Source organism: Leuciscus leuciscus (genome assembly GCF_965113295.1).
Source record: "Leuciscus leuciscus genome assembly, chromosome: 4".
Classification (NCBI taxonomy): Eukaryota; Metazoa; Chordata; class Actinopteri; order Cypriniformes; family Leuciscidae; genus Leuciscus; species Leuciscus leuciscus.
In genome coordinates, this window is record NC_138728.1 from 21,477,687 (window position 1) to 21,503,133 (window position 25,447).

General features: G+C 37.1%; 1 protein-coding gene across 3 annotated transcripts in view; it reads left to right on the plus strand.

The window, feature by feature from the left end:
- Window positions 1-19,045, plus strand: part of LOC309497156 (kinesin-like protein KIF21A) — a 54,151-nt gene extending 35,106 nt beyond the window's left edge. For 2 of the 3 annotated variants that reach the window (XM_082167373.1, XM_082167375.1), the window contains 17 exons: window positions 3,030-3,175; window positions 3,257-3,401; window positions 3,578-3,772; window positions 3,946-4,047; window positions 4,986-5,151; window positions 5,264-5,284; window positions 6,609-6,666; window positions 6,951-7,005; window positions 7,754-7,950; window positions 8,280-8,402; window positions 9,383-9,519; window positions 10,029-10,203; window positions 10,308-10,463; window positions 14,862-14,979; window positions 15,260-15,427; window positions 16,862-17,061; window positions 18,306-19,045. In XM_082167373.1, the coding sequence (XP_082023499.1) occupies window positions 3,030-3,175; window positions 3,257-3,401; window positions 3,578-3,772; window positions 3,946-4,047; window positions 4,986-5,151; window positions 5,264-5,284; window positions 6,609-6,666; window positions 6,951-7,005; window positions 7,754-7,950; window positions 8,280-8,402; window positions 9,383-9,519; window positions 10,029-10,203; window positions 10,308-10,463; window positions 14,862-14,979; window positions 15,260-15,427; window positions 16,862-17,061; window positions 18,306-18,363 (2,220 nt within the window). In that variant the 3' untranslated portion in view covers window positions 18,364-19,045. The remainder of the gene's footprint in view (window positions 1-3,029; window positions 3,176-3,256; window positions 3,402-3,577; window positions 3,773-3,945; window positions 4,048-4,985; window positions 5,152-5,263; window positions 5,285-6,608; window positions 6,667-6,950; window positions 7,006-7,753; window positions 7,951-8,279; window positions 8,403-9,382; window positions 9,520-10,028; window positions 10,204-10,307; window positions 10,464-14,861; window positions 14,980-15,259; window positions 15,428-16,861; window positions 17,062-18,305) is intronic. The other variant, XM_082167374.1, reaches the window with a different exon arrangement.
- Window positions 19,046-25,447: the final 6,402 nt, after the last annotated feature.

The following is a 25,447-nucleotide window of genomic DNA, read 5'->3' on the forward strand; positions in this document are numbered from 1 at the left end:
ATTTGTGATTATTATGACGGCTGTTTTATGTTAAATTCAGTGTCTTCACGGTTACTTTTCCTGTGTAGCCTACATGCATCTTTCTCTACCGTGAACGAGATTATAATGTTATTCCCCGATGCGGATATACAGATCCAATGTTAAAATTTTTGAGGTTGACATATATTTCTCTTGGTTGTTTAGTTGCCTTAACTTTATATTGTGGCGATGTGCTGCATGCAGGCTATTAGGGTTTCCCTCAATACTTAAGGATTCCCCTGCTGGACATATACAACGCTTAACGTAGCTTAATGGACTACAGTGATGTAAAAGACCAAACTCGCAGGCAAGCAGATGGACTCAGAATAACGCGCAAAGCTTAAAGCTGAGTGTTTCCCAGTGATAGACTGGCATAAAGATGGCTTGATGTTGGACATTCGCACATTTAGGGACCGTCTCTAAAGTGTATACGACTTTGGTATACACGTTTCTAACTCCGATAGCATTTGAATAGAACGACTTACAGTCATAAAACCAACTGTAAAGTGTTCATTTAGTGTCAGGCATACTGCGCACCCTTTGGACTTTTTAATATTTATTCAAATAAATTTAAGTTTGCTATTGAAGTTAGAAACGTGTATGCCAATGTTGAATGCAACTTTAGAGACGGTCCCTAAATGTGCTAATGTCCAATATCAAGCCAATTTTTACATTTAGTCATTTAGCAGACGCTTTTATCCAAAGCGATTTACAGTTAAACTAACAATAGGAGGACAATATGCAAGTGCTGTGACAGTTTAAGCTAATGCAATACACGTATGCATACTATATATATATATGTGTGTTGATTTTATGCCAGTATATCACGAAACGCTCAGCATGAAACTTTGCGCGTTAAGTTCATATTCTGAGTCCATCTTCTTGCCTGTAGCCTATATAATAGCCTACAGCCTACTTCCCTAATAAGGTGCAAGATTGGTCTTTCATATCACTATCAACGGAAGGGAAATCCTTGAGTATGAGGTATTGAGGGAAACCGATTATAATCCTGTTCATGGTAGAGAAAGCTGATGACATGTAGAATACACAGGGAAAGTAACAATGAAGTTATTGAATGAAACATAAACACAGCTTTTGTGTGTTTATCATCTTTTCCGCATATACTGACACAGATAATCATTTTCATTTTATGAATGAATGTCTTCGTCAGCAACAAGCGCTTTTGCACCATCTGATGGTGAGGTCGACTAACAGCAGATGGAGAGTATGCTCGGCAATCTACTGCTTTTCCTGCAGTTCCTGGACGTCAATCTTGAATTTACTGTCGAATTTGAACTACTGAATTTGTGGAAGCGAATTTGCAAAGCGAAATAAAATGGACCGAAAATTGCCTGTTGAATATTATTGGTTGTATTTTTAAACAGTTTGAATATTTTGGAAGTGAAATATGAAAGGTGAATATGGATTATTGAATTTTTAATAATGAAAAGGTGTTTGAAATGTTTTTAATTGAAATATTCACAGCTTAAATATTCAACCATGTTGAATTTTAGCCCATAAAAATGTAAGCACTAAAAATACAATGCATTAAAATGCAAGCATGGTTAATGCAATGCCTATTTTTTTTCAAGTAGTGCAATTCAACAGGCTTTTTATTTAAAAAACATTTGACATTATTCTACTTCCATAGGATTTAGGCTGTGTCCACCAAAGCATTTTGTTTTTTGTTTTTTTTGTAGGGCTAGTGTATTTTTCCAATTGTTTTTAATGGAATCGTCGTATCTTTAAACGTCAGCAACAAGGCACTGGTCGTTTTTTACCGGTCGCCAGGGGTTGAAGAATGCTAAACTTTGGGTAAAATGCAGCGCTCATCACTAGCCGTGTTTTCATTAAAGATTTGCGCAAAACTTTTGTGATATTTTCTAAATGTCGATTAAAAACTATTGCGAAATAATGGTGTTTCCATTTTTTCTCGCGCGATAAATCATTCCAAAAATAATGACAACGGATGTAGGTTTACATATATCGCAGCCACCGCACTAGCCATTATTTTTAATCGAAGGAGACGTAGGTGTGTTATCCAAGCATCAATGGCAAGGAAAAGTCCCTTATACTTAGGATGCCACGTATGAGGTGTTTCTGGGTGTTTCTCCCTCCTATCTGCTTCAAGGTCTTGATAAATTGTGGCATTTCTTTGTTGTTTAGAATCCAGTTTTCCCATAATTCGTTTAACAAGACGATAAGTCTCATCTTCTGTCCAAACCGCGCCGCCTTTAAAGAATGATCAACTTTTACGTATGCCAGATGACCCCTAAATACGAAAAAACAAACAAAAAAAAACTGTTTCCATTGCAGTTTTGCAAAATATTCTTTGTTTGAATTGGCTGAAAAACCACCTCATGCGAGCGTAAAAACTTTTTTGCGATATATGGGAATTTTGCGAAATTGGCGTGTTCCCATTAGGCGTATTTTTAATTCGCAATTTCAATTCGCGAAATTTGAAGGGTAATGGAAACGCGGCTACTGTCAGTGTTTACCCAGCCGTCCAATCACAGTGGAGGAGGGGCGGGACAAATACCACACCGACCAGTCGTCACATTCTGCTTGCACAACGATTACAAACGACAGCAACAAGCACATCTCTTCATCCAAAACGAGTGGAATTGTTACACTATGTTGACATTTTTATATTCAGAAACAAACTATTCGCGAAATCGGATACTAGTAACAGTTCCGTATCATAGCACATATAGCGTCTCTACTGAACAAATCGCTGCACCGCCGAAGCGTTCTCAAGTCAACACAAAGGTGTTTTCAGCTGGCTAAAAATGCTTTGGTGAACACACAGCCTTAGACTTAGAGACTCAACTTCTCAGAGATAGTTTTAGCATAGTCTTATGAGTTTGGACTGACATTAGCATGAGTAAATGATGATAGTAATTTAATTTTGGGGTGTACTAACCCTTTAATCATTCACAGTATAACACCTAGAGAAAAAATATGAATATTTTTTATTTGTAAGAGGTTTTTTTTCTGCTACTTTGAATCAGATATCTGCCCTGAGACGCCAAGTGCGGCCAGCATCAGGCAAGGTTAACCGTAAGATCAGTTTACCAGAGCCTTTGCAGGAGTCTTCACTCCGTACGGCTCCCACCCGACCACAAACCACCGGGGCCATGACTTATAACGGGACGAGGTAACATGTGAGGTTTCATTTCAGATGGGTTGGCTCATGAGTATTTGAGTGACTGACGTGGTTATGATATTTGTATTGAAGAAGGTACCAGATGAGAACAGGAGGAGTGTACTTTACCAGAACAGCACGGGCCAAATGGCAGTCGCTAGAGCGTCACATTAGTGACATCATCATGCAGAGGATGACCATCTCCAACATGGAGACCGAAATGATCCGCCTACTTAAGGTGACTGAGAAAAGTCCTTTTATTATACATTTTTTCATACCTATCAATGAAAACTTAGGACAAATGGTTAATGTAAATTAGAGGAAAAACTGTAAACTCAAGTATTGTGGTTGATTTTCATTTTAAGCGAATTCAAGATTGGATTAATTGACAAATCAATCATTCTGTGTGTACAGCAACGTGAGGAGCTGACCAAACGCAGAGAGAAGGTGACGAAAAAGAGGGACAAGATCGCCAGCGAGGACACGGATGCCGACAGGACCGTCGTCTCTCTTAATGAAGAGATGGAGTCGCTGACCGCCAACATCGACTACATCAACGACAGCATCGCCGACTGCCAGGCCAACATCATGCAGATGGAAGAGGCCAAGGTACTTGTGAGAAACATGAAATGATGTCACACAGTAGCATACCCTGATAGTACATATAGTAAAATAATAATAATCTAGCAGCAGACCCTTTTTATGATGAGAAAAATGTTTTGTGGGTCAGAAATGTTTGATTGATTTGCTTAAAAACATTTTCTATCCGCTCTACACTTTAGGAGGAGGGAGATACAGTGGACGTCTCTGCTGTGATCAGCACGTGCACGCTGTCAGAGGCCCGTGTCCTGCTCGACCACTTCCTGTCAATGGCCATCAATAAGGTACGGGAGCTCAGTAGATTTTCATTTTGAAATCAGAGATGCTTAGTATATTTGTAATCACTGGTCATTATTAGCACTTCAACATATTTGCATAAGTTATCGTTAAAAAAAACTATAACTAAACTATAACTATATAACTAAAAAAGTTATATATAAAAAAATAATATTATTGATAATAAAATGTATAATAAAATATAGTATAATATACAGCCTTGGATACTACTGGATAATGTACATTTTATGTTTTGACTTTTAAAATTGTATAATATAATATAATATAATATAATATAATATAATATAATATAATATAATAAAGTTCCAGCCTTGTGGATAGTGTACATTTTATGTTTTGACTTTGTTTAAATAAGTACTATAACAAGTTTACTTCATGATATAATATAATATAATATAATATAATATAATATAATATAATATAATATAATATAATATAATATAATAAAGTCACAGCCTTGGGTACAACTGGATAGTTTACTTTTTATGTTTTACTTTTTGGGTGAATTTTGATTACATATTAATTCAGATAATAGCGCATATTAATATAGTTTATTTTATTCAGAGATCGTATTTTCTAACATTTAAATCGTATTACAAATATTGGCATTGGGTCATCCTGTTCTCTAAAAAAAAAATTCAAAAATGTCACAATTGTTGAACATTGGTATTAGCCAAAATATCTATATGGGTGTATCCTTAATTCAGAGTTAGCATGATTATTATTGGGATGACAATCTCTGATTTTACATAACATGTAAGGACACATTTTAAATCCATAGTATGACCCATTACTGAGTGCAACTTAACATTCAATAATGTAGGCCAGGACTGATTTCATAGAATCAGAAAACAGGTGCTAACATATTACAGGTTTATATTGCTTTCCCACCCAGAAACATTTAGTTGTTTACCATTTATCTTAGGGCTTTCAAGCTGCACAGAAGGAGTCTCAGATCAAAGTGATGGAGGGCCGTTTGAAACAGACGGAGATAAACAGCGCCACACAGAACCAGCTGCTCTTCCACATGCTCAAGGAGAAAGCCGAGCTCAACCCCGAGCTGGACGCCCTGCTCGGGAACGCTCTCCAAGGTCTGACACGCATAAACACACGCTCACGTACAGCTGCTTGGTGTTTTCTTCTTTAGACTTTTAAGTTTGATTTTGATTTGCTTTTGTCTTTTTGTTGCCTGAATTCAAACAGAACTAGGTAACGTGCCATCGGGTAAGTAGAGGCATCTAGAGCTGTCCCACCAGTGCATGTGTCTCCCCTCAGACTAACAGACAGTAACAGTAGCGTAGAGGTGCATGGGTCTTGCCTAAACCCCCTGTGGACTTTACTCTGTGAAGAACATGCCTTTCAACTGTAAAAGAGCTTCTAATAAAGACCCATGGGGGACGTAGACTCTTCCAGCTGTTTTTAGTTTGTAATGGTGTTAAATTCAGCACTAAATCCAGTATTATACTGTATAATTCATATTATATTATATCAATAATTAACATTTTAATTAACAATAACACAATATTTAGTGCTGGGCAAACTAATCGTGATTAATCGCATCCAAAATAAAAGTTTGTGTTTACATAATATATGTGTGTGTACTGTCACTGTGTATAATTATTTTGTATATATAAATACACACCTATGCATGTATATATTTAAGACATGTATATACTGTATATACAAAATAATTATACTCAGTGACAGTACACACACATACTGTATATTTTGTAAACACTACAATTTATCGCAATTTATCGTTGCCCAGCACTAATAATTACAAATATATTAATAATATAATATATCATATAATTAATATAATATTTTATAATATAATATAATAATTAATTAACATTGCAAGGATTTTAACATAATTTTAAGTTTAGTTTCACTGCCACTCCTTATGTAATGATATTTTAATGGCACATTAATAAGAATGGTTATCATTTGCATTTTGCACATTTAAAATATTTCAACTTCAGCCAAGTCAGTGATTCATTTGTGTACAAATTATATATTTTGTCGATGTAAAAACGTGTTTAATAATGTTTAAACGGTGCATATGATGTTTAGTGCTGCATTTAAATGAAAAGTTAAATACTGTCATTCTTCTGTGTGTTTATTTAGAAAAAAAAGACAGGTGTAAAACGTCCCTCGATTGTTTTATTATTATCATTACTTCTTGCTTTAAGCATTTTTGTCACATTTTAAAGCTACTTAGTAAAAAATGGATGATGGCTTTATATGATAAACATGGTAAAAATGCAGCCGAACTACATATTCACTTACTAGTTTCCTTCTTCTACGTCTGCAATAGTGACCATACATCCTTCAGAAATGTGTTTGCATCCCTAATGCTGGTGTCCTGGCTGTAGACTGAACACACCTCCTCTTTTCTAGTTCTGTTGAATTCAGGGTTGTGATAACAACACTATGATGCATGTCGCTTGGATAATAATGTTTACTGACATACACTGACAAGCTAAAATGAGAGAGCACTAGTGTTTCTGATGTTGAAGTGTTTGTGTGCGTGTGTGTGTTTGCTCAGAAAACGGTGATGAAAGCAGCAGTGATGAATCAGCACAGAGTCCAGCCACAGAGAAAAGGTAAAGCACTACAGTCAGCCCAATAAAGCTCTATAAAATGAATTGCAAATCTGTCTTGATGTGCTTTCATCTATAAAACACAGTCAACTGATTCTGTTATTGATCTAACGGAGTCATTTGGTGAAGGATCATTTAAGCTGCCTTTGAAATTGCTTGTTGTGTGCTTTTTTTTTTAATCAGCAAAGTTATTCGGCCCCATTTCAATCATTGTCAGTGTCTTCACTTGCCATTTCATTATCAACTTTAACATTTCTGTCTGACATCGGAATATTTGTCTTTTGCAGTTGTCTGGCTTCAGATCTCATGAAACTTTGCGGAGACACAAAAGTCAGAAATAAGGTAGAACAACAGACTAAAGAAATTATACACGCACACATACACATATATACACACACACATACACACACACACATACATGTACATGTATGTATATATATATATATATATATATATATATATATATATATGAAGAGTTCAGATGCAAAAGCCTCTAAGTGCCATCTGAAATTTTCTTCTAGAATGATCATTTTTATCAAGCTCGTATATTTAGGTTCAGTAATTTCACTTTAATGACAATTAATAGGTAATTTTCGATGCCATTAAAGTGAAATAACTGAACATAAACATACAAGCTTAATAAAAATGATCATTCTAGAAGAAAATTTCAGATGGCACTTAGAGGCTTTTGCATCTGAACTCTTCATATATATATATATATATATATATATATATATATATATATATATATATATATATACATATATATACATATATATACACACACACACACACACACACACACACACACACTAAAACACATTGATCTTTTAAATTAGCCTGTTTGTTTCATTGTATTTACTTCCTATTACGTTCTTCACATAATTATGCTTCAACTATAAGCATATAAACATAGAATAACAGTTTATAAAAAATAAATAAATAACAGCAGCCCTCATTATATTCATTGAGGGAAAAAAATATATGTTGAGGACATAAATTGAAATCATGAGACATTTTCTTCACTTCTAATTTAGCATACTACAACTAAAGTGTTTGTACTCTTTGTTTTCATGTTTGATGAATTTAGGCTCGCAGAAGAACTACCACCCAAATGGAGCTGTTGTACGCCAACACTGGTGACCCTGATGCCCATCCAGAGGATTTCTCTGCCCCTCTACTTCCTGTAGTGGAGAATCCTGAGGGAAATAAAGAACCGGCCCCTGTTCCCCACTTAGGGGACTCAATGGCCTTCTCCTCTAGCTTAGCATTCAAGACAAATGCTGTGTAAGTGATTGGTGAAAAGATATATGTTTTGGATCGAAGAAAGAAAAAAAAATTTGTTTTTACTATTACTTATACTTTACCGATACTTATACTGTATGGGATTAAGGACATTAATTGCATTTCACAATGCCTATGAACAAGGCTAATCAAATCATTTTTTGCTAGTCAAAACTAACAGTTATAAAACACATTTTATTGGGAACATGTTCATATGATCACTACAGCTAAATAAACCGTGGCAAATGCCTTCACCTTAACATCTCCTCTAGCATTACAGTCACGTCTGATGTGAAGTTTTTAAGTCGCGCTGGCTTTTGTCTATTGTGTAGCTCCAGTGCCAGATCTCCCACGGCTACAGAAAAGAAGCTTGTGGACCGCTCGCCTCTCACCCGCAGAAGAGCTCAGGACAGGAGCCAGAACCCTGCAGACAAAACCAGAACCCTGGACAAACCGTAAGAAACTAGCTTTACATAAACTCCCCCTTCCAATCATCTTTGCTAAATTTGTTTACATCTGTTCTAAATCTCTTGTATTGCTAAAGTGAACGTCCATACTGTCATTTAGTGAACAAAAACAAAGTTTACTAAGGCGAGCATCAATAGCATACTAATACCAATAAATAGCATTAGCTGTCCCGCATAGCAGGACCCATGGCAACCATCCAAACAAACGCGAAACGCTAAAAACCACTTTAGCAACCACCTAGAACAACAACATAGCAACTTTATAAAGCACTTAGCGTTACAAAACCACTTTAGCAAGATTTGACAAAGATTTTTCAGTTCTGGGACCGATACCCAAAGGTAGTTTTTTTTTTTTTTTTTTTTTTTTTTTTACATGTCAGAAATACTACAACATATCATTAATACTATTATAATGTTACTAGTGTAATGTTGCAACCAACCTTTTAAGGTGCGGTCACTTGAGCAAAATTTTATGGGCAAAAATGGTCCATTGTCTATTGTCAGTATTGTACGATTATGTGGATTGCTATTGAGAAGACTGGATTTCACCCATGAAAAATCAGATTTTTGCAGGCAAAATCCAGTTATCTCAATAGAAATCCAAACAATTCGCGTGAGGACGAAAGATTTGAAGAATTGTTCAAGTTGGGCATGTGAATTCTCTGCGTTGACCAACAGAAAGCGGTTTGTTTTGAAAGTATGTGAGCTGTGCATCATACAGTTGAACATCTTTCACCCGCCTCACACGAAATTTCCAGTCCCGTAGATTACATTTGAAATTAATGGATTTTGCCGTGAAAAAAAGGAACAATGGTAATTGTGGCCACACCTCTAGAACAACCTATGATGCCTAAAAGTGCTGTTTAGCTAGGCTGCTCACTACAGTTTGGAACAGAACCAGTGTATTTTATTTTTGTTCGGTTTGATTGAGCGTTTCATGCATTATTATTGTGTGTTTTTTGGTCCAGAGGTGCGGTAAGCCCAGTTCAAGCGTCCCGCTCCAGCCGAGCAGCCAGACTGCAGTGTGTGCACGTGGCCGAGGGTCATACTAAACCCTTGCTGTGTGTGGACTCAACTGATGATCTGCTCTTCACCGGCTCAAAGGGTCAGACACTGATCTTTATTATTTTTATGTAAAAATCATAACCTTATAAATAAGTATTTGCTACAGTAAAATTACAAAGGAGCATTTAATTAACCCTTCACTAAGAGTCACAACTTAAAAATGAAGGTAACACATTCAGTCCTTCGCTTCTAGCTATTTTAATTGAGGGGGTTGGTTTGGAGGGTTAATAAAAACATTCAAACCACAGTGAACATAATTTCTGTAGAACTCTGTACACCAACTATAACTCTCTAATGAGCATTTCATCTGTTGGTGCTGAAAACTAGCAAACTTTTTAAGAATTTATATTCAAGCCATTCCTGAATTTACGATAGCTTGCTAACTTTACTATATTGGTTTTTATATTCTGTAACAACATTTAACCAGTCATATATGCAAGGAATTTCAAGTTGTTACCCATAATGCATTGCCAGAATATACCCCCCTACAAGAATTAGAAAACAAACATTGTGTTCTGTTTGCACCCATCCCTTTTTTTCCTATCTCAGATCGCACATGCAAGGTGTGGAACCTGGTAACGGGTCAGGAAATCATGTCTCTTGGAGATCATCCCAGCAGTGTAGTGTCGGTCCGATACTGTTCTAGCCTGGTCTTCACCGTCTCCACTGCTTATGTCAAAGTATGGGACATACGTGACTCTGCCAAATGCATTCGCACTCTCACGTGAGTCATTCTGGTACTGTTTAATATATTAAAAAACACTGTTCTCTAAAGCTTCTAAATATTTTACCTATGGTTGCTCATTTTTAGCCCTCTGTCTCCTTTAGTTCTTCTGGACAAGTGTCTCAAGGTGACACGTGTGGGAGTACTTCTGTTGCCATTCCACCAGGAGAAAATCAGATCAATCAGATCGCCCTCAATCCTTCCGGCACATTCCTTTATGCTGCTTCAGGCAACACGGTCAGGATGTGGGACTTGAGAAGGTATGACCGATTTTACCACGAGTGTCTAGAAGTTCTTCTCAGTGCTAAATAGGGACTATAACTAATAAGAAATGCACCTGGGTAGAGTTATCTTCAAATATACAAATTAAACTGAATTTGATGGTACTCAGTTAGTATAAGCTTTAACTAACTAGATTCTCTTCAAACTCCACCATAGTAATAGTTGACCATAAAGAGAAAATGGATCGTAGAAGACGGGTAACCTGGGGTGTGTTTCCCAAAAGCATTGTTAGTCAACCATGGTCTTCCATAACCAACATTTCATTCTGTGTTTCTGGAAATCATTGTTCCAGTGAACATTCACACACAGTGTGTTTTGCAATTGTGTGTGGTTGGAACTACATCTCTCAACCTGTGCTTAAAAGCATAGTTTCTTAAAAGCATAGTTTCAGTATGACATAAAGACTCAGGGTGCTTTCATACTAGCACTTTTGGTTCACACCTGGGTTCGTTTTGTTTGTTTGGATGATGTGAACGCTGTGCACCCTCGAAAGTGAATCACTGATGATGAAGTATGATTCAGTAAAACTGTGTGTTTGTTTGTGTTCTCGCTCACTGACAAGCGGGACTGATGTATATCACATTTTTTTTGCTTGCCTTCAGCTGAAATGGACATTCTTTAGATTACATTTGCAGTACATTTAGGTCAGATAGACACACAGGCCGTTATGTGTTGGCGGTTTGGAAACAATACTAAAGTTTTACAAAACAAAAGCATTACCTAACCAGGGGGAAACAGCAGATGCTGTGATGTTGCAAATGTACTATGGTTTGGAATCATAAAAACAGTGTCAACACAATCCAGTGGGGGCAGAGAACCTGCGGTTGAATCAAACACTTGTAAATAAAGCGAAACCGTGCAGGACAAAAATAGTGATGTAGTCCTCAGATGCAATGGTCATTATTTTATTACTCCACCAACTGTGTGATGTAATTGACGTCAGTTTGATATTTGGAACAACAGATAATTTGGGAATTAGTCATAACTCCTGGGACCCAAGAATAGACTTTTGTCCACTGTAGTGGACATTATATTTTAGTGAATTTCTCTGACATCATACATGTCACATGACACAACCTGGGAGTCCTGTAAAGGGCACATTCAGGACTTTTCAGAGATACCAAATGTTTGGAGGTTTCACCATGAAAACAACTTCTCCTTGGTCTTTAAAAATGTCTGACATTAATTTAGTGATCAAATGTAGCATTCTTATGGAAATATGATCATATATTGTAATTATAATTTGAATTGGACTACTTTTCAGATTGTATTTCATAAAACAACATCTCAGGAAAATGTTACAGAACAGGGCATTGATTTCATACATGTCCACTGTAGAGGACATCAGGACTTAACCCTCTACTGCATGAATTTTGATGACACATGATAAAAATTATTTCACATCATTTCCTGGCTCATTTGGGAACATTTTATTGATTTATTGAAAAATGTCCCTCCCCCAACCCCCCCACCCCAAAATATTTTTTTGTTGCCTGAGGGCAACGTTATGCAACAATGGTAAAGAATCATAGAGAAAATGATCATTATACAATTCTCAGAGAGCAATACAAAAATAAAAAAAAATATTAAAAAATGTCAAGAAATCATTTAAGTAAAAAGGGAAAAACACTTGAAACACATCAATATACTTGATTTGATACAGACATAGGTTTGTATCATGTAGTGCGTCATGTCATATCATGTACTTCATGTATCCTAATCAACCCCATATACACTACTGTATAATGACAAAAGTATTGGGACCCCTCCAAATCATTGAATTCAGGTGTTCCAATCACTTCCATGGCAACAGTTGTTTAAAATCAAGAACCTAGGCATACAGATGCTTCAACAAACACTCTCAGGAGCTCAGTGAATTCAAGCGCGGTGATAGGTTGCCACCTGTGCAATAAGTCCATTCGTGATATTTCCTCACTACAAAATATTCCACGGTCAACTGTTAGTGGTATTATAACAAAGTGGAAGCAATTGGTTCCCAGAGTGGGTCAGTACATGCTGAGGCGCACAGAAGTCGCCAACTTTCTGCAGAGTCAATAGCTACAGACCTCCAAACTTTGTAGAGAGCTTCATGGAATGGGTTTCCATGGCTGAGCAGCTGCTTCCAAGCCTTACATCACCAAGTGCAATGCAAAGTGTGGGATGCAGTGGTGTAAAGCACGCCGCCACTAGACTCTGGAGTGACCAATCACGCTTCTCTGACTGGCAATCCAATGGACGAGTCTGGGTTTGGCAGGAAAACGGTACTTGCCTGACTGCATTGTGCCAAGTGTAAAGTTTTGTAGAGGGGGGATTATGGTGTGGGGTTGTTTGGTGGAGGGGGGATTATGGTGTGGGGTTGTTTGGTGGAGGGGGGATTATGGTGTGGGGTTGTTTTTCAGGGGTTGGGCTTTGCCCCTTAGGTCCAGTGAAAGGAACTCCTAATGCTTTAGCATACCAAGACAATTTGGACAATTTCATGCTCCCAACTTTGTGGGAACAGTTTGTAGATGGCCCCTTTCTGTTCTAACATGACTGTGGATGCTGCACATTAGTGTCACTTTGGTGACTTTGGGTGTTCCTGTGCACCCAGGAACCCTACATCTTCCCTACTTGTAACACATTATTTGCCATTGTGAGGTATTGTCCAAGACATCCTTGAAAAGTACCCCTTATCGCATAACGTTGCCCTGAGGCAACAAAAAGAAAAACTGAATTTGTGAACATGCAAAATAAAAATAAATTCACAAAACCTGCCAAAAGGCTTCTCTACACCTTCATACACACACACATATTTTTTATGTACAGTTCATGTCATTTTAAATATGATTACTAAAGCAAATAATCTTGCTTTCATCTCACACCATGTGCTCCTGTGACCATGTGTCAGAAAAGGACGTCCCGCCTTCAAATGGTGCTTGATAGTGACTCCCAAACCTTATTGGACTGTTCTTTGATACTTTTTCAAACATTCTAATTGGTTGCAATCATTTAAAGAAAAATGTACTGAACACAGGGCTTAAGAAAACTTTCCGTTGCCTGGGGGCAACGCTATGCAGTAGAGGGTTAAATCATGTTTATCAGGCATTTTAGGAGACACAACAAGTGAATATGGAAATAAATTATACATCAATATTCCTATGAAATATTAGATATTATTATTAAAATGTTGCCAATTATTACTCCAATTATTACACTTCTTTTTTCTTTAAATGTTGCTCCAAGAACACATTAATGTGCAAATTAGATACAGTGTATAGATACATTGCATTGAATGGGAATATTAATTTATGGCCATTTTACCCACATATTGCATAAAGTAAAATGGTGTATCAATTCATTCCATTTTTTCTTTCATAACATAGTTGAGAATAATCTTTATACAAATTTTGGTTAAAAAAATCCTGAAACCCCAAAATGTAATGGTGATTGAAAAAAAAAATCCCATTGTTTTTGCCTATACATATCATTTCATGTCATTTTATTTTTTAAACAACTTAGTCCTGGTGTCCACTACAGAGGACATAGCATAAAGTATGAATAAAATATTATTTGTCAAAAATGTTTTTTTTTTTTTACCATTTGTTTATTGTGCTCTAAACAATGTGATGACATGGAAAAAAACTAAATTCAAAAAACTTTTTTTTTCTGGGTCTCAGGAGGATAACTAGCTACTAATTTTTCCAGTGATGTATCACAGTTATGTTGTTGTACCCCTGCACCCCTGATAACTAACTAACCAACCTGCTAACCATCTAACATGCTAACTAAGTAACTAACTAACAGAAACATACTCTTTAAACTGTATAATTCTACTTGACCTTGCCGTTTTGGAGATGCTCTTACCCATTCGTTTAGCTCTGCCCCATGTCCAATTCACTCTGATCTTCTCGCTTGACCATTTTTTCTGCTTCCAACACATGAAATTCAAGAACTGACTAGTCACTTGCTGTCGAAATATATCCCACGTCTTGACAGGTGTCATTGTAACAATATAATAAATGTTATACACTTCATTTGTCAGTGGTTTTAATGTCGATCAGTGTATGATGGGCACATACTCCCAAAGTTCCCCAAAATGTTTTACCTTCAGACTACAATTCCTTCCAGTTGGAGGAATTCAAACATTTTTGATATTTTGAGCAGATTGTTTTCATTTGTCAAGCGTCTCATAGTAACAAGGCACGTGTTTCTGCATGAGTTTGTTGTGTTTGAATTATTTGAAAGTTTAGTAGTGTGTCCGATACTAGTTTTTCCAATGGGTCCAAGGCCCAGGTTTTCCTCTGTAACATTTACAAAAAGTGTTCAGATTTTAAAAGTCATATATTGTATTCCACCACTAAGTCTCCATTTACACATTATTCTGTTGTCTTCTACAGGTTTGTATCTACTGGGAAACTGACGGGACATCTGGGGCCGGTAATGTGTCTTGCGGTAGACCAGATGGGGAAGGGTCAAGATGTGGTCATAACAGGCTCAAAAGATCACACCGTTAAGGTACGTTCAGACCTTCTAACATTCTCTCCGTGAACTAACACAAGAGCCCCTATGGGTGCATATGATCATTTCCACCTTTTGCTCACAGCTCATGCACAATTACACAAGCTGTTGCAGCTAATTTATGGTTGCTTGAACAAAAACCTTAGTTTAAACCATTAATATACTGTAGCCTCAAGTGCAACCAGAAACAAATCAAGGAAGATGCTTTTGGGCTCCGATAGATATGCTTTTTGGACTTGTTCTGTATCCCTAAAGCTTTCATTTTCTCGTGTTGCAGATGTTTGAAGTGGTGGAAGGCACTCAGGGCAGTATCACCGCCGCGCATCATTTCGACCCAGTCCATAAGGATGGGCTAGAGGCTTTGGCCATGCATGGGGATTCACTTTTTACTGCTGCCAGAGACTGCATTAAAAAATGGGACCTAGCTAGCAAACACATACAAGGGGTAAGTACCTGATGCAAGAAAAGGCAGATTTGCTGAGAGGGGGTAAACGCTCTGGATATGTTCCAGAATCCTGTGATGCTGCCTACCTAAGCAGCATTTTTAGGCATCATTCCCAAAGCTAAAGCGGTTCCATTTATTATGCAGCAAAATTGTGGTGCCTTCTTAAAAGATCTTGTTCCGGCAGCATTGTGTGTACAAGTCAGTCTTTCAGCTGAGTGAAAAATGTCATTCAAGATGATGGAATCGAGATCAAATATATTTTTAAGTATACAAAAAGTGGGTAGATAAGCGATATGATAATCAGGGCTTGACATTAACACCCACCAACCCGGCAAATGCAGGTGGATTTCAGCAGTGGCGTGTAACACGGTCACTCCTACTTGCCACTTTGGCGGGTTGAATTTATATATGTAATATATACATTTTACAATTGTAGTCTTTGAAAAATGCATCTGAAATAATAAACTAAGTGCAATGAAGTGTTGTCAAAAATATAGATTTTCGGATGCATATCGATACTGAAATATCTGAAACGATTCCAATACTCATTTCCTGCAGAATAGATACACGATACCAGCTGCGCTTTCTTGCTCTCTAATCTCTCCGACAGCAAGTTGACACACAAACCCGCCTCCTCTCACTCATTCGTTTCATTTGCTCTGGATGAATATTGTTGGTGTTACAGGGCTTGAATTTCGGCGTGGGATTGTGCGTATTGCGCATAATTTTACTCATTCCCGCAGATTTTGTGCTCACACCTAAAGTGTGTGTGCATAATGCCACCTCTCAGTACTGAATTGAGTTATTTTTTGCTGCTTCTTGCGGTTAAACAGTCAAATATGCAAAAAATAATGTCAAAATGTCGGTCTTAGGGAGTATTCATGTAAACAAAGTCAGTTATGTTTTAAGTGGACGTTAACAGTTGAGAAAGAAAACACATGTGTAACAGTATAATGAATACTGCCGTGCGCCAGTCTTAAAGTTACAGCAGTTACAGTTACAAATTATGAGATAATATAAAAAATATCTATATGGCAGTTTTTCCCCATGGTATCGATGTTTCGATTATGGCCAGTGAAAATGCTGAGTGGCTAGTAACTTTGGAAAACAACCAGCCACAGTGGCTGGTGAGCAAAAAAGTTAATGTCAAGCCCTAATCATAATGCTAAACTCTATTTGAATCAAGAAAGTCTATAATATTTGGAGAAAGCTATTCGTTAGTATTTCCATTCATCTCAGTAGCAGGTTTCAGGTCCTGAGGACAGAGAGTCAGCTCACTAGGACCTGGAACAGAGTTGACTTTTGTTTATACCTAAATATAATCTATATATGACTCTTAACTATCACGCATAAAGACACTGACTAAAGTAAAACCCTCAAAACCAACTTTCGGTCATCCTGCTATAATTAATTTGTTTGCATGTGTTCTTGTAGCAGGTAGAACGGGCTCATTCGGATCCGCTGAGCTCTCTGGCGGTGGTTCCTGGCTCCAGTGCTGTTGTGAGCGGCTGCAAGGGCGGACTGCTCAAATTCTGGCACACAGACACGCTCGGAGCTCTGGGAGAAATAAGGGGTCATGACAGCTCTGTCAATGACATCTGCACAAACAGCAATCAGCTCTTTACCGCCTCAGAGTGAGTGACAGGCATTTAAACACCGACACACATATAGAAAAACACAGATAAAACCATAGCACCTATAATACACAGGAAGCCACATAACAACCTAGGTTAATCAGAATACGTCACTTGTAATGTAAATGCTGGTAATCAGTTGGTATTTTTTTATTCTATGTCCGGACATGCAATAGTTAACAAGTCATAAAATTCCCAAAGTATTACAATTATTGTACATAATCAGAACATTCTTGGTTTTCTTATAACCTTACTGATGACGAGGTGGTAATTTGATGGTAATGAAACTTGGGGCTTGAGTGTTGTTGTTATATTATCAACTAGTAACTAAAAGTACCAATTAATACGTAACTGGTACATTGTGTTAGCTGAGTAATGTGCTAAAAATGACTAGAACACCCCAGCAACTGCATAGCAACACTTTTGGTAACCAGCCAGGCAAATACACAATGTGCTATAAACTACTAGAACACCCTAGCAAATGCATAACACCTTGGCAACCACTGAACACTTTTTCAGCTTCTTAGAAACACCTTGGTAACTACCCTGGCAAATACATAACAGTGTGCTTAAAAAAAAACACCACATCACCCTAGCAACTATATAGCAACACCTTGGCAACCACTCTGAGCTCTTTTGCATCCACATAGCAACACCTTGGTAACCAACAAGGTAAATGCATAACAACACTTTGGTGACCACTCTGAACTCTTTTGTAGCCTCTTAGCAACACCGTAGTAACTGACCTGGCAAATAAATGCATAACAGTGTGCTTAAAAAAAACACCACATCACTCTAACAACTGTATAGCAACACATTGGCAACCACTTTGAATTCTTTTGCAGCCTCTTAGCAACACCTTGGTAACTGCCCTGGCAAAATATATAACAGTGTGATAAAAATTAAAAAAAGATCACCCTAGCAACTGTATAGCAACACCTTGGCAACAACTCTGAGCTCTTTTGCATCCGCATAGCAACACCTTGGTAACCGCCAAGGTAAATACATACCGTAACAATGTGCTAAAAACCACCAGCACAACCATGCAAATGCATGGCAAAACCTTGGCAACCACTTAGAACACCGTATAGATACACACCATCAACCATTCACAACAATCTAGCATTGTGGTAGCTTTTGGGTAGTTACCACTCACATTTTTTCAATTTTTTTCATGAAAAATAATTGATCAACTGCATTGTTGATAATCTGAATCCTGGCTTTTTTTTTTCTTTTTTTTACAGTGACCGGACAGTGAAGATCTGGCAAGTGAAAGGATCTTTAGAGGACGGCCTTCACTGACTCAGTAAAAGCACCTCTGATGAGAACAGAAAGTCACTGTGAAAGTTTTGGCTTTCCTGCAAGAATTTCCTCTACCAACGTTACACTTCTTTCCTGAAACTCTGCTTCCATATGGCAGTGACTCAGTGGAGAGCTTCCTGTTGTGACTGCTGTATATTTCCTCATCTACAGTGTTGAAGTGCCCTGTTTAGCTGTTGCTGACCATAATGGGGGATATTGTAGGTCAATAAGTGTTTGTTGTGGCACATTCCTAAAGCTGGGCTTTGGGCATCACTCTGCCATATGAGCAGTGCGTTTAAGAAGCACATGTGTTTGTGAACTGGACTGTCACTTAACCGATATTCTTTTAAATTATTCATTAATATTGATGTCAGCTCTTTCCAATGTTTGTTGACCAAAGTTAGACTCTTTTGTGTGAATCTTTCCATGAAACTATAACACATCACCCGGCTCAATGCAACCATTCAGTCTTAACTGCACTGGAATGGTACAATGATATTTGCACAGCTATCTCTTGTCTACTTTGTGTTTTATCTTTTTTTATAAAGCCTGGACTGTTTCTTTTTCAATTTTCTGGTTGAAACCTTTTAGTACGCTGTACAAAAACATTTCCTCTGATGTACTGTAGTTATTATCAATGTCAGATGGCAAGTGAAAATAAACTACATCTGTCAAAATCCCACAGGTGTCTCTGAAATGTTTCAGTCAGACCAAAGACCATGGTCAGACCTTATTCAGAAGCGAGGCTGTGAGGATATCATAGACTTACCGTGTTTTCAAATGGCATCCACTGTATAAAACTCCTAGATCACATATAATTCTCTACAGCTCATGTTTTCTGGAGTTTTTTGTCTACTGAAATGTATTGGACATAAGTTTTTTTGCAGTGTTTCGCCAGCAGAACAGTCAAAGATGGCGCTGCTTTGAATAAGGTCTATAGAATGATGAGCTTTAACGAATGTGCGTACTGTAAAGTAAAGCAGTGAAAATGCAATTTCGTAGTACTATCACTAGGGGGCAGTGCACACACAATGGACTTTGAACTGGCATAAACCGTGCATGCATATGGATGGCCCCGTAGCCTACATTCAGGAGACTTTTGATTAATTTGATTAAATTGTAAAAGAAATCATGTTTAATTTACATAAATATATATATATATATTCACTCCATATTATTCTCATTTTTGACAGAGGTGGCTTTTAGATATATATATAAAAGCCACCTCTGTCAAAAATGAGAATAATATGGAGTGAATGCTCTGCGCACATAGTCTATACGTTCATCAAAGACTTTAACTTCAAACTCACTATATCCCAGCCTCAGCCCATTCAGAAAGGTCGGTACACAAACGTTAATATTAAAGAAAAACGTTAGACAGACTTAGAGGCTTTTGCATATCACCCATGCACATTTTATTTTTTAATAGTTGTTACCAATTCATGTTTAATGTTAATCTATATTATATAAGGGGTTTAAATCAAGTGATTAAAAGAAGCTGCAGATGCTTTGACAAATTAGATGCAAGTATGGCTCTGATTAAAAATATAAAACCACAGATCAATCACTCTGAAATAATTATCCCTACAAATATGCTCTCATTAGTTTCACGATTAAGTTTGAAATAACCTGACATGAAGAAGCACTCGTTCTGTTTATGAACTAATGAAACCTAATGAAAGTGAGAAGTTTGTTTAATTGACACACTATATTTTATGCTAATGGGATACAGGGGAAACAGTGTATTTTATGTTTTATTTGTCCTAGTTACACTTCTGCATCGCATGTGGCCTGTTGCTCAAAAACAAATTTAAATCTGAGGTGTTTTAACAAAAAATACAAAAAAAAAGCCCATTGACTTTGGAGCAATGGAACCGGAAGTGCAAAGACGCCAACTTTTTTGGATTCATTCCTGCAGCAGTCTATTAAGAGTACGGGAACTAACACTTATAATACCGTAAACGTCTTGTTGAACGGACTTGGAGCAAGTCCTTCTCTTACAGCAGCTGTCTGCATCTCGCAAGGCACTCATCTAAATTTAGAATAAGAGGGAATTCACTCAGCTGTAAGGAATCTCTCAGCTCAAGCACACACACCATCACGTCATACCGTACTCTGCTGTAATGTCCGTCAGTCATCCACTTCTTACTGGAAACATGATGAAAGGATACAAGATTCTGTATAAAACAAGGCAGACCTGTGCGAATATAAAAACTCAATATAAAAACCATACAGTCTCTAAATAAATACCTTGATGAGAGTGTCTAATAAATCAAAGGTCTTTGTTCTTCCTGGTGAGACATGCTGATTGATTTAAAGGCTATTCCTGATGAAGCCATCCATTCTCTGAGGTGTACGGATGGAGAGATGATGAAAATTACCCGCTGAGATGATGATGAGGTCTAATGTTTCATTTTTTATAAAAAAATTTTGTAAACAAGTGACATTAAGATGGCTAATCATGGCCAAAATGCACTGACAAAGTCCGGAATCACTCTACTGCCAGAACATGCATTGCATTTGAAGATTTAAAAAAAAAAAAAAGATTTTTTTTTAAGAATGATTATTAAATGTCTATGATGTTACATGTCAGAGACTATATATTTTTGCAGAAAGAAGATCCTTAATTATTTGCTTAATAAATTTATATAATCAGGCAATATATCAATTGGCCTATATCCCATGAGTTTTCCTAAGTATATCCTCACTAAACACACAGAATGGAACAGAGTATGTGAGTGGAGTGGGGAAAGCAAATGTTTTTCACTTACTTCTGTGACCGCTCCAGTGTCACGATACTAAAAGATGAATACGAGTCAAAGAGATTCCAAAAACAGATGAATTTAATAAGAAAATACACTCAGATAGTCTAAGTCCACGAGACAGCGTGTCTCTAAACACAAACAATAATCGACAGTGAACTGAGAACTCAGAGGAACTTACAGGGATGGTTTCGGAGTAAAATCAACCTAGAACCTTTGCACCATGACCTCGGGCCAAACACCCCCCCCCCCCAGAAGCTTTTTTTTCCTTTGGTCGAATATTATTAAAGTTAGAGCTTATTTAGCGATATCAGCCGAATGGCTTAGTGCAGGCGCTAATGGATCCAAGGTTGTATCTCGTAAATGACCCCACTAATAATGCCCGCAATGGTACCAAACTTCTATAATAGTACAAATAGGTTCTGTACTCATAAAACGAGGCATTGGAAAGTTTGGAAGTACATCAAGAGATTTTTTTTTTAAATAACACTTGCCTGATGGCTTATGCTACCGCTAACCTGGACGTTCGAGGTCACTTCCGTAATCTGGGAAATTGTGTTTGGCTTAAGGTCATGGTGCAAAGGACCCTATAGGTTGAAATTACTCCAAACCATCCCTTTAAATCTACACAGATAATGAACAGAATACTAACAGGTGTGATCCAATTAATCAGTAACCATAGTAATAAACAAGTGGCGGGAAAATGAACAAAGGAAACAATGCTGAGCAAACTAAAGGTCCGTGAAAATGTGCTGCTGCGTCTCAATTTTCCTACTTATACTATGCCCTAAAAGTATGTACTCTTTTTGTGAAGAAAAAGTACATACTTTTGAGTATGTACTGTGTAGTAGAAAGAGCAGACAAGCTTTGGGACATACTATCACGTCATACAATTGCGTCTAACGGTTGCTCTCTGTCGCATCCTGGCACAGTAAACTGGCCTGTCAATCATGTTGTCACAGTTAATATCCTCCACATTTCATTTAATTTCCTACCGTATTGGAGAGAAATGCAGAAGCACGTTGATCTGCAGTCGCGGGTCTTTCATGCAGAGAACTCTCCTCATATTAATGCTTAATGATACATTTAAAAGTAATGGCCAAACGGATCTTTATAAAAGTCCACATTGTTATTGCAGATGAAATATAACAAGGATAACAATATAAAAATAAAAATAAATGATCAGGTTAAACTTTAATTAGTCACTCAAACCTTTACCGTTCGTCACGCATATCCGCCATGTTTGTAGTTTTTTAACACTTTTTACTCATGTTTGTAGTTACTCCTCCAAAGCACAATGGGTTGTGGGTAATATTAGCCTTTATAGTGTGCACGGATCCACACTTCGAAAATCCACCAAAAATAGTAGACCATCCGGGGACTTCTGGCATACTCTTTTCAACATACTATGCTTTGGGACACACTTAGGATGGATAGTATGGACATTGAGACGCAGGGAAGATGAATAAGTATGATGAGATCCAGGTTTTCCAGCTCTCATCATTTTCTGCATTTTTATATTTTTAATAAAACATTGTTTAGAATGGTTTTTTTTTAAGCCATTTTAGTTACGAGTACTCAGGAAATATCCCCATAAACCACGTTTGTGTTGTAATACCACACCTCGTGATGCAAATTTGTGTCTTCATATATGGTGCCTAATAGGTTTCCTAAAAGAATTGCTATTAGTCACACTTCTATAATTAACCGTGGCACATAACACATGTTTTACAGTATGAGACCTTGTACAAAATATCTTTTTTTCCCATCTGTGATTCCACTTGCATATTTAATGCCTTGTTTGTATTTCAACAAAAGAGCCACTTCTATGTTATCCATTCAATTCTGCCTTTCACATAAAGACTCTAACAGCAGCAACAGTAACACTCACTATGATTAAAAAAGTTATTCATTTCATATGCACGCATTAGATATCCGTTGTGTCATCTAAAGCTGTCCCTGAATAAATGTAATCATTGTATTGATGTCCAGTTGTTTGCCAGTTAGCATGAATTAGCAGTTAGTACTGCTAATCTAGACGGTGGCAAAAGTCAATAATCTCTGTTGTTGATCCCTGAAATGTGAGTTTTTCCATCAGTCCCTAGAGACAGCATTGCAATATCCTCGTAAAATTCAATATGAGACTCATCATGACTTGAGTAACTGGTTATATTCAAAGCAACTGTAAAGAGAGTCAATTCAACATGCCTCATCTGAGAACAATGCAACATAATGAACTCATCTGTGTTCATGCGTTGAGTCGGAAAGGATGCAAGTAGTTTTAGAATACATCATATTTTTTGTCTTGAAATTTCAAAGTGTTTGAAAAATGAATCATGAGTCTTGTAATTTTCATTAAAAAAATTGAGGTGATCATTAAAAATATTATGTATATTTTATTAAGAAAATTGTGGTTCAGTGTTTTATTGAAAATATTGAGAACATTTCACTAATAACACCAAAAGATGCATTTTCCAATTTTTTTTTTAAGGAAACACAATTTTAAAGGGATAGTTCACTTTGAAATTAAATTTTGGTATGTTTTAGCTTACCTCAAGGGCATCCAAGATGTAGGTGTCTTTTTTTCCGCAGTAGTTTCAATTTTGATATTTTTAGGTCAAACCGTTCTTGTCTGTCAGTCATATAATGCAGGTCTATGGTCACTGTCTCAAAGAGCATGCACAGAGTCCAAATTAAAACAATTCCCCATCGTCCAAATTAAACAATTCCCCATCGTAAGTACACATTGATGGCCCAAGACACGAAACGAGCGGTTTGTGTGTGAAAACGAACAGTATTTATATCGTTGTTACCTCTTGTACACAGCCACGTCCAAATGATCTGAGAGCGCGGGCGGGTATAGATATATATACTAGAAGTTGACTTGGCTACGGTTTCGTTCCAATGAACTGCAGTAGCCAAGGCGACTTCTATTGTATATTTCTATACCCGCCCGCGCTCTCAGATCATTTGGACGTGGCTGTGTACAAGAGGTAACAACGATATAAATACTGTTCGTTTTCTCACACAAACCGCTCGTTTCGTGTCTTAGGCCATCAATGTGTACTTACGATGGGGAATTGTTTTAATTTGGACTCTGTGCATGCTCTTTGAGACAGTGACCATAGACCTGCATTATATGACTGACAGACAAGAACGGTTTGACCTAAAAATATCAAAATTGAAACTACTGTGGAAAAAAAGACACCTACATCTTCGATGCCCTTCAGGTAAGCTAAAACATACCAAAAATTTAATTTCAAAGTGAACTATCCCTTTAAGGCTTGAATTGAGGAACTGATAAACCTCATAAAATTAAGGAAAAGGGGCTACCTATTTATTTGAAGAGAATTAGCTCATTTATGCGGTTTTATTTAGAGACACCATTGTTTGTTCCCAGCATGCTTTGCACATGGCTGGAAATGGAGAGTAAATCTGTCATGGTGTAGAAGGAGAGAACCCAATCGCAGACCATTTGCAGACATTTCAAGGGTTTATTTAGACACAAAACAGAAAACAAAACCCACGAGGGGGCAAAACAAGGGCAAGACAGACAAGAGATGACTAAACTAGACTAACACTGACAAACTAGACTATAACAGAAACAGGATCAAACTACTACTTAGACAAGACTTTCAACAGACTTACTCACGGACAGATCTCACATTGATTAACAATGAACCGGCACAGGACAGCAAACACAAGGGGATAAAATAGGGAGCAACTAATGAAGAACACAGGTGAAAGCAACAAACTAATCAGGAACACAGGTGAAACAATGACTAAACAAGGGTAACAAGGGGGCGGGGTAACATGAGAGACAACGCAAGCACATGGCCAAACAAATGGCCATGTGCTGCACATGAAACATGGGCCTGTCATGATCCTGCCTCAAGACCAGGGAAAATCAGAGACAAGGCAGTATCATGACAAAATCTTGAAATTAAGTGTTATTTCATGTGTTTTTGAGTAAAAGGAAACATCTGTTAATGTTTAATGTTCAGGTATATTTGAAATTTGAAAGAGTTTCTATTATGTTAAAGTTTTGATCGTTACCATTGTGAATAAGAGTAGGGCTTATGGTTAGGTTGTGAATAACTGCATTATTTTAATATTCTGAAGCATATTGTTTTATACATGTAGCAATAACTCTGCTAACGATAGTGCAGTAACAAGTGTGATTCTGTGCTGTCCTAGAAGCATACAGTCTTTTTATAAAACAATATATCTCAAAGTTAAATATAAACAGGTCATATACATTCACTTGACTTCACACAATTTTGAGAATAAAAAATACTTCAAATAAAAAAGCAAATTTCACC